This window comes from Coregonus lavaretus, assembly GCF_964263955.1.
Source record: "Coregonus lavaretus genome assembly, chromosome: 13".
In the NCBI taxonomy this organism is placed as follows: Eukaryota; Metazoa; Chordata; class Actinopteri; order Salmoniformes; family Salmonidae; genus Coregonus; species Coregonus lavaretus.
This window is the reverse complement of record NC_140000.1, coordinates 29,724,925-29,734,810: the sequence shown is the minus strand read 5'-3', so window position 1 is coordinate 29,734,810 and position 9,886 is coordinate 29,724,925. Positions and strand designations below refer to the sequence as shown.

Here is a 9,886-nt window from a genome sequence, read left to right as displayed (position 1 = left end):
GAAGAATCATTATTCGAAAATAGTTTTATTGACACATTAACTCTCAGGAATTCCTTTTCATGGTTAGTGCAGCAATACAGAATATGTCTGGTATTTATGTACAGGTCACACACATAACAAAAAGCACACAGATTGCTAACAAGTATCACAGCAATCAGTTTGGCAAGCAGCAGAGTTGATTAGAGCATCTACCTCCTTGATTAGAGTAACTGATTTACTAAATTGAGTGCATTCATTTAAATTCTCCTTGCAGAAGGTGCCAGATTTGCTAGATTTTTGCATCTGTTATTTTCAGTAGGGAATGAACATTTCATGAAACTAGCTATACCATAAAACTATCTTTATCTCCTCTTGCCTTTCTATATCTTAGTCCTTCTCTTAACCTTTCCTGTCCCCATTTTGTTTTATGGTTTCTGAAAAATACAAAGTAATATGCACAATTGGCAGTGTAGTTGAGTAAATCTGACCAATAACCTAGTTTAGTTTCCTGTAGTTAAGTAAATTTCGTAGTTCCAATGTTTCCAGTAAGAATAATAATTTCACTTTTATAGTGCTTTTCATTGCACAAAAACATCTCAAATCACTTAAAAGACTAAAAAAGGACAAGCTACTTAAGAAAACATTGCCATCATTCATTAATAAATGGACGGTAGATCTATATGATTGGGAAGTTCATGGCTTAGTTTTAGTCCTGTGATTCAATCTAGCCGGATGGCATCCATCTGACAAATGCGTTTGTAGATGTGGTCACACGGTACATCAAACCAGGTCTGCGAGTGGCTGTCCAGGGTGGCACAGTCCTCCCCATGTACTCCTCCTGACTGATGGTTGTCAGGCTCAGAGCTATACTCATTCCAATACCTGAAAGAGAGAGAGAGAGAGAGAAGGGGAGAGAAGAGAGGAGAGAGAGAGAGAGAGAGAGAGAGAGAGAGAGAGAGAGAGAGAGAGAGAGAGAGAGAGAGAGAGAGATACAGAAAGAGAGAGATAGAGAGAGGGAGAGAGAGAGAGAGAGAGAGAGAGAGAGAGAGAGGGGTGGAGGGAGAGAGAGAGAGAGAGAGGTGGAGGGAGAGAGAGAGAGAGAGAGAGAGAGAGAGAGAGAGAGAGAGAGAGAGAGAGAGAGAGAGAGAGAGAGAGAGAGAGAGAGAGAGGGGGGGGGGGTGGGGGAGAGGGAGTGAGAGAGAGATAAATAGAAAGGCAGAAAACAAAAGTAGGGAGGCAGTTAGGGAAAAGAGGTAGAAAAAGAGGGAATCAGAGAATAGAATGAAAGAAGAGGGAGAAGGGAAGCAAAATGGAGGGAGATAAAGAAAGGGAGCAAAGGAGTGAGACAGTGTAGAAAAGTAACTATTTGCCTCCCTCTAATTATAACACATGTGATATTGGATTATTTAGAATGGGCTTCACATACTTGTTTTTCAGTGTTGTGTTGTCCACCCATCTCCAATCTCCTTCCTTCTCTAGATCTGATAGGCCAATCCAGAAGTGGTAGTCAAACCCGCCAATCCTCCGGGCCTCTTTTTCCAGAGCGTCCTACAAACAAACACAGTTATGGTTACAATGAGGGGAATAAACACGCATGCATGCACACACACACACACAGACACACACAGACACACACACACACACACACATACACTGTCTTACATGCTGTTCCTTGCTGTGCAGGATGGTAAGGTGGCTGCCCAGGGAAGTACAACTGTCTCTGCTGCTCGGCCAGTCCATCTTGTCATTACTGAAGGAGTAACATTTCTCATCTACATGAATCCAGCCCTCAGGACACTCCCTACACTTCCTTACTGTGAGAAGAGGAGAGGAGAAAGAGAAGAGGAGGAGAACAGGAATAGAGAGGTAGAAGAGGATGATAAGAAGATGAAGAGGTGAAGATGAAGAGGACAAAGAGAGACAGATGTGTGAATATGCATGGGTAATTAATGTCTTATGTATACTGTATAGTGTACACTGTAAAGTTAAACTGTAATTTATATGGTCATTTTCTGTATTATCAACAGTAAAATACTGTGGAACGTTTTACTGCAGCATTCTGTAAATTATGGTGCATTGTGGGAACATTTTGTGGGCGGGGAAAGAATTGCTGTATTTTGAATGATCCTGTAATTCCATCCCACAGAATACAGTACTGTACCGTATTTTTGGAGCACCAAAAACCTTTTGACCACTAGTGAGTGCATATTATTGTTGTTTCTGGCTCTATTTTTGTTGCACCCGTTAGTGAGAGTGCTGTACCAACTTAACTGGTATGTAGTAGTAGTGGCGCATCAATAAAAAAATTATGCATAGTTGACAGATGCCTGTAAGTTACTGTCAAATTTACGGCAACCCCTTTACAGTGTTCTATTTCTTTCGTGAAATAATGTAATAGTGACTGACAGTTGTCTAAAGTATGTATCCACTCTGAATTACACTTAGCCCTCCTTTACCTGTCTTTGAGCAGCTCTGGCCCAGTTTGGAGTAGTCATCACAGAGAAGGACATAACGTCCTCGAACTGAGTTCAGCTTCAGGGTCAGAGCTGCTGTCTCCAGGGGAACACTAGGTAAAGGCCTGCTAAACACTGAGAGAGAGAGAGCGAGAGAGAGAAAGAGAGAGGGGAGAGAGAGAGAGAGAGAGAGAGAGAGAGAGAGAGAGAGAGAGAGAGAGAGAGAGAGAGAGAGAGAGAGAGAGAGAGAGAGAGAGAGAGAGAGAGAGAAAGAGATTTGGATATAATTCAACAGTTGTACTGTATGATAGTCTAGATATAGTATTTACTATACCCAGCTGTGGGTTCATGTCTTGTGTGTCAAATGTGGAATGTCCCTAGATTTATGAAAATGTTGCTGCAATATTCTGAGAACTTGATAAAAGAGGTCAGAGCTGCTGTCTCCAGGGGAACACAAGGTAAAGGCCTGCTAAACACACACAGAGAGAGAGAGAGAGAGAGAGAGAGAGAGAGAGAGAGAGAGTTTGAGTTTTTATAAAACCTTTATCTTATACTCAAGTGTTAACATAAATACTGGCACACTGCCTTTTCAGAAATGAAAATAATTCCTAAATAAAATACAAAAGAACATTTACATTCAACTCATTTCATCAACAAAAAATTGTTCCCCCTCCTCCACAAAACAAACCGCACTTCGTAAGCCCACTTCTCCTCAAACAATGGGAGATCTTTTACAGCTGAGAAGAACTCAAAATCCACTTTTATTCTTGCTTTCACTAATCCTTTAAAAACACATCTTACATCCTGCCCATATCCCGTTTCTATCTTATGTTTCCTACTCAGAAAAAATGGACATCTTAGCTTGTCCCAAAATAAAATTTAACAGTTTACATTTTCTTTTCTGATGCTTACTATATTGAAACCCCAAAATAAAAACAGTGTTATTGAAAATCTCCCCTACAGCTTTAAATAATAATAATAATAATAATAATAATAATAATAATAATAAGCCATTTAGCAGACGCTTTTATCCAAAGCGACTTACAGTCATGTGTGCATACATTTTTACGTATGGGTGGTCCCGGGGATCGAACCCACTACCCTGGCATTACAAGCGCCATGCTCTACCAATTGAGCTACAGACAAAGACTCCAGCATTTCCAAGAGAGGTTTTATCCTCTCACACTCCATAAAACAGTGAAAAATTGTTTCTCTTATATTACAAAAAGGGCATCCATCTCCAACATCTGAGTTAATAACAGATACAAAAGCATTAACTGCAATGATGCCATGCAAAACCCTCCATTGCATATCCCCAGTACCCTTTTGTAACAGTGGCTTGTACAGTGCTCTCCATGCTGGCTTTACCTTGTCATCAATGCCCAATTTTACCCTCCATGGAGTGTCTTTTCTATTTTTCAATGTATCTTTATTCAAAACCTTGACACACCCCCTGTATAAGTCTTTCCCATTCACCTCATCCAAACCCACTTCTTCCAACCCTCTCAAATCCAGTAATAACGCCTTTCTTTCTGACTCTGGGATATTGGGTGTAATCCCTAGTCTTGGAAATGAGACGTTTTCATCTTGTACCTTCTTCTTGTGACTATTCAGCATACCCCACTCTTCTGCTGACAGAGCCTTCCTGCAGCTTCCCAGCAGTTGTCCGACAATCCTTTCCGACCTCACCCCCAAATGTTCAGCCACCCGTCTTCCATCCATTAAGGCGGTCCCAGCCATGGCCATTAACTGTTTTAAGGTGATGATTTTGCCCTTCACCAGAATCTTGGAGAAATATGGAACAGCTGCAGTTGTACAATCCAGTCTTGCCCCATACACCAGAGGTTCCTCCAACAGCCAATGCGCTGATTCCGCTGACATTCGTCTGGACACCTTCATAATGCTCCACACCCTAAGAAGGCCTCTGTAAAACAGAGGTACTCCCTCCCTAGAAATCTGGCTACTATCAACCAAAAATAAAGCTTTCTTTAAACCTAATCCCCCAACCTGCTGTAATACAAGACCTGCCACCCCTCTCCAAACCACATTTTCCGGTCCATAAAGCAACCTTTGAATAAACTGAAACCGGAAAGCAGCAGCCCAACTAGCAAGATGTACAAGACCTTGTCCCCCCTCCTCTTTTGACAAATACAAAACACTTTGTGGAACCCAGTGATATTTATCCCAAAAAAACTCCACAATAATTGCCTGTATCTTAGCCAGAAGGCCAGATGGTGGCTCTAAAACTGACAACCGATGCCACAGTGCAGAGGCAATCACATTGTTAACTATAATAGTGCGCCCCCTATATGACATACGCGATAACAACCAACGCCATCTCCTCATCCTCCCTTCCACCATTTCAACCACCCCAATCCAATTTTTTTCCATTGTCCCCCTCATCTCCTAGGTACACTCCAAGATACTTAAAACCTCCCTTACACCATTCCAGCCCCCCTGGCAAAGCCATGATCCCTCCATACCATTCTCCAATCTGTAAAGCACAACTTTTTTCCCAATTTACCTTAACAGAGGATATTCCCCTAAAACGGTCAACCATTAGACTCAAACTATCCACCTCCGCTTGATTTTTCACTAAAACAACTACATCATCAGCATAGGCTGAGAGATGAACAGGAGGAATATCCTCTGAAAGGTACACCCCTTCAATGCGACTTCTAATGCTATTTAGTAGTGGCTCTATAGCAATGGCATATAACATTCCTGACAAAGAACATCCCTGCCTAATACCTCTACACACTTTAAAAGGAGCACTCAAACCACCGTTAACTTTCAATACACTTTCAATGTCACCATATATCACCTTTATCATGGCAATAAAACCAGAGCTGAACCCAAACGCCTCAAAAGTGTGCCATAAGTATTGATGTTCAACTCGGTCAAATGCCTTTTCCTGATCAATTGAAATTAGACCAGCATCCAACCCAATATCCCTAGAGACGTCCAAAAAATCACGAATCAGAGAAATGTTATCCCCTATCTGCCTGCCAGGAACACAGTAGGACTGGTCCGTATGTATGATTTTCCCCATCACCTCCCTCAGCCTGTTGGACAAAGCCTTGGACAGGATCTTATAATCAGTGCACAATAGAGCCACCGGCCTCCAGTTCTTCACCTCCCTAGGGTCACCCTTTTTGGGCAGTAGGGTGAGGACAGCCCTTCTGCAGCTTATTGGTAGTAACACTCCGGTTAAACTATCATTAACTACTGCTAGCCAATCCTCTCCCAACATAGCCCAAAAATACTTTTAAAAAAGTCAACGGGAAGCCCATCAATGCCTGGTGCCCTTCCATTTTCCATGCCTTTTAATGCAGTGTATAGCTCCTGCAAAGACAATGGTTGCTCTAGCTCAACCTGAGCTTCTGCAGCCACCTGTGGGAGCCCATCAAGGAACTGCTGTGTCACTGTTTTATCCTCTTTGTACTCACACTTGTAGAGCTCAGCATAGAACTCTACTGCCCTCTTTCTAATTTCACTAGGGCTAGTGAGCTCCTGTCCAACAGCTGATTTGAGGCAATGAATAATTTTTCTTTGTCCATTCTTTTTCTCTAAACCAAAGAAAAATTTGGATGAGGCATCCATTTCAGAGATTCCCTGAAACTTACTTCTCACCAATGCCCCCTGTGCTCTGATACCCAGCAGGTCTGTCAATGTAGCTTTTTTCCTCTTGAGGGCCTGAGTATGGCCTCGATCTCCTGTGGTCTCAACCAACGTCATGAGTTCCACTATTTCAGTCTCTAGGGCTTTCATTGATTTGGTGATATCCTTGGTGACATTTCTCGTGTATTGATTACATAATTGTTGAATCTGGATTTTCCCTATATCCCACCACTGTTGAAGGGATACAAAACTGGCCTTTTGAGACCTCCACCTCTCCCAGAAAAAACTAAAACATTTCCTGAAGTGAGCATCACTCAATAAAGTTATATTAAAATGCCAATATGCGCTTTGGGGTTTTACATCGTTAATGAACACCACCTGTTATTAAACAATGATCAGAAAATCCCACTGTGGTTATCACACTTGATTTACAGACCTGAGATTGATGCTCAAAACAATAAAACCTATCTAACCTGGCCATAGAGATGGTGTTCTCTCTCACATGCGCCCAGGTGTACTGTCTCGTGCCTCCATGTTGACTCCGCCAAATATCACACAGTTCATGTGTTACAATGAGGCGTTTTTAAAAAATGAGGCTATATGAGGTTCTTTGTGATTTCTATCTAAATCACTGACTGTGCAGTTAAAATCCCCAGCAATAAATAAATAATCTTCATTATTACATTTCTCAATGTTATTTGATAATGTCTCTAAAAAACATACCCTCTCAACTGCCACCACTGGGGCATATACATTTATCAGACACATAGTGATGTTTTCATACCTTGCTCTAACTTTTAATAACCTCCCCTCAACTACCTCTTCAACCTCATATGACAAAGGCAAAAACCCTTTTGAGAACAAGATGGCCACACCCCCACTTTTTGAGTTTTTATGACTACACACCACTGTCCCCCCCACTCCTGTTGCCACATAACTTCATTTTCCAAATTACTATGCGTTTCTTGTAGAACATTTATGTCACTTCCCTTTCCCCTAATTAACTCATACACTATGGCTCTTTTTTTAACGTCTCTTGCCCCATTTACGTTTAAAGAAGAAATCTTAAAACTGCTCATGGATGAAAAAAATAATCAGAGGAAGACACAGAAACCACATCTCTTTACAGAGTTAAGGCTGCGACTGAACTCTTTCATTTTCTTTAGAATTTACATCACTTATCACTCTCGTGACCACTTTCTTGAGTCTAGCAATTTCAGGGCTTGTCAAACCTCCCCCTGTTATTTTTGACATCAGAAACTTTGCTGATTCAATAAACAATTCACTTTCAGGGAAAAAATCTGTTACATTATATTCCTGCATATATTTCTTCCCTTTTGTCAACTTCAGAAATTGACGTACTTTCTCAATCCCATACCTCCCTTCCACCCCATTTATCTCACTATTTTGTTGTGACGCATCAGATGACTCACTCTCGCTATCCTCTCCAGAAGAAAACTCCACCATCTCTACAACCTGTTTATCTTCAACTGATTTATCAATCTCTATCTTTCTCTTGGAATTAGACCCTTCACCACCCTTCCATTCTTCCTCTTACTCCTCGGTACTTTGAAAACAGCTGCTTCCTTTTCCATTATTTCAATCTCCTCTTGACCTCCAATTTCATTTTCCAGCACCACCTCAGCAACGGCAGTCGCAATCTCACCGACTTTTTCCCCTCCTTCTTTGTTCTGATCTACCACCATTGCCCCCGTATCCACACTGCCTTCCTCTCCTACTTTTCCTACCACATCTGCCCACCTCCTCTCACACTCACTCCTGCTTCACGACTCACTCCCAGCATGCACTCCAACGAGAGAGAGAGAGAAAGAAAGAGAGAGAGAGAGAGAGAGAGAGAATGAGAAAGAATAATAGAAAGAATTGAGACAAATTGTGGTAGTGAATGTTCTCAGTGTGTTATAATTACTGAACAGCCTGGGCTGCCAGAGACTGAAAGTCCTGGGAGGGAGCACATTTCACAATTATGGACTTTTGCTCCTTTTGGGGATTGCACAACCACCACAACTATCGTTACCGTTCTGCATGCCAAAGAAGCATGACGAGGAGGAGTGAGGGAGAGGGGTGGTGCGGGGTTGGAGAGAGATTCATCCTGGAATATCCAAGGCCTGAGGTCATCTGCCTTTGGCCTAAAGAGCAGGAATCTGGACTTCACCAAAGAAATCGGAAATACAGACATTGTCATCCTACAAGAAACATGGTATAGAGGAGACGGACCCACTGGTTGCCCCACTGGTTACAGAGAGCTGGTAGTCCCATCCACCAAACTACCAGGTGTGAAACAGGGAAGGGACTCAGGGGGTATGCTAATTTGGTATAGAGCAGACCTAACTCACTCTATTAAATTAATCAAAACAGGAACATTTTACATTTGGTTAGAAATTCAAAAGGAAATTATCTCAACTGAGAAAAATGTCCTCCTGTGTGCTACCTATATCCCCCCACTAGAATCCCCATACTTTAATGAAGACAGTTTCTCCATCCTGGAGGGGGAAATCAATCATTTCCAGACCCAGGGACATGTACTAGTCTGTGGCGACCTAAATGCAAGAACTGGACAAGAACCTGACACCCTCAGCACACAGGGGGACAAACACCTACCTGGAGGTGACAGCATTCCCTCCCCCATATGCCCCCCTAGGCACAACTACGACAACATAACCAACAAAAATGGGTCACGACTCCTGCAGCTCTGTCGCACACTGGGCATGTACATAGTCAATGGTAGGCTTCGAGGGGACTCCTATGGTAGGTACACCTATAGCTCATCTCTTGGCAGTAGTACTGTAGACTACTTTATCACTGACCTCAACCCAGAGTCTCTCAGAGCGTTCACAGTCAGCCCATTGACACCCCTATCAGACCACAGCAAAATCACAGTCTACTTGAACAGAGCAATACTCAATCATGAGGCATCAAAGCCAAAATAACTGAATAATATTAAGAAATGCTATAGATGGAAGGAAATTAGTGTTGAAACCTACCAAAAAACAATTAGGAAACAACAAATTCAATCCATTCTAGACAACTTCCTGGACAAAACGTTCCACTGTAATAGTGAAGGTGTAAACTTGGCAGTAGAAAACCTAAACAGTATATTTGACCTCTCAGCTTCCCTATCAAATCTAAAAAATCTCTAACAGAAAACCAAAGAAAAGTAATAACAGTGATAAATGGTTTGATGAAGAATGCAAAAACCTAAGAAAGAAATTGAGAAACCTATCCAACCAAAAACATAGAGACCCAGAAAACCTGAGCCTACGCCTTCACTATGGTGAATCACTAAAACAATAAAGAAATACACTATGGAAAAAGAAGGAACAGCATGTCAGAAATCAGCTCAATGTAATTGAAGTATCCATAGACTCTAACCACTTCTGGGAAAATTGGAAAACACTAAACAAACAACAACACGAAGAGCTATCTATCCAAAACGGAGATGTATGGGTAAACCACTTCTCCAATCTTTTTGGCCCTATAACAGAGAACAAACAGCAAAAAAATATACATGATCAAATGCAAATCTTAGAATCAACTATTAAAGACTACCAGAACCCACTGGATTCTCCAATTACATTGAATGAACTACAGGACAAAATACAAACCCTCCAACCCAAAAGTCCTGTGGTGTTGATGGTATCCTCAATGAAATGATAAAATATACAGACCACAAATTTCAATTAGCTATACTTAAACTCTTTAACATCATCCTTAGCTCTGGCATCTTCCCCAATATCTGGAACCAAGGACTGATCACCCCAATCCACAAAAGTGGAGACAAATTTGACCCCAATAACTACCGTGGGATATGCGTC

The 9,886-nt window shown here is 41.7% G+C and overlaps 1 protein-coding gene across 1 annotated transcript in view; it reads right to left on the bottom strand.

Moving 5' to 3' along the window:
- Positions 1-6: 6 nt before the first annotated feature.
- cldc1 (C-type lectin domain containing 1) overlaps positions 7-9,886 on the bottom strand; it is a 16,389-nt gene continuing 6,509 nt past the window's right edge. Inside the window, exons 3-6 of the mRNA XM_084176032.1 lie at positions 2,436-2,567; positions 1,642-1,793; positions 1,406-1,527; positions 7-861 (exon numbers count right to left, since the gene is read on the bottom strand). Of these exons, the coding sequence (XP_084032158.1) occupies positions 699-861; positions 1,406-1,527; positions 1,642-1,793; positions 2,436-2,567 (569 nt within the window). The 3' untranslated portion in view covers positions 7-698. The remainder of the gene's footprint in view (positions 862-1,405; positions 1,528-1,641; positions 1,794-2,435; positions 2,568-9,886) is intronic.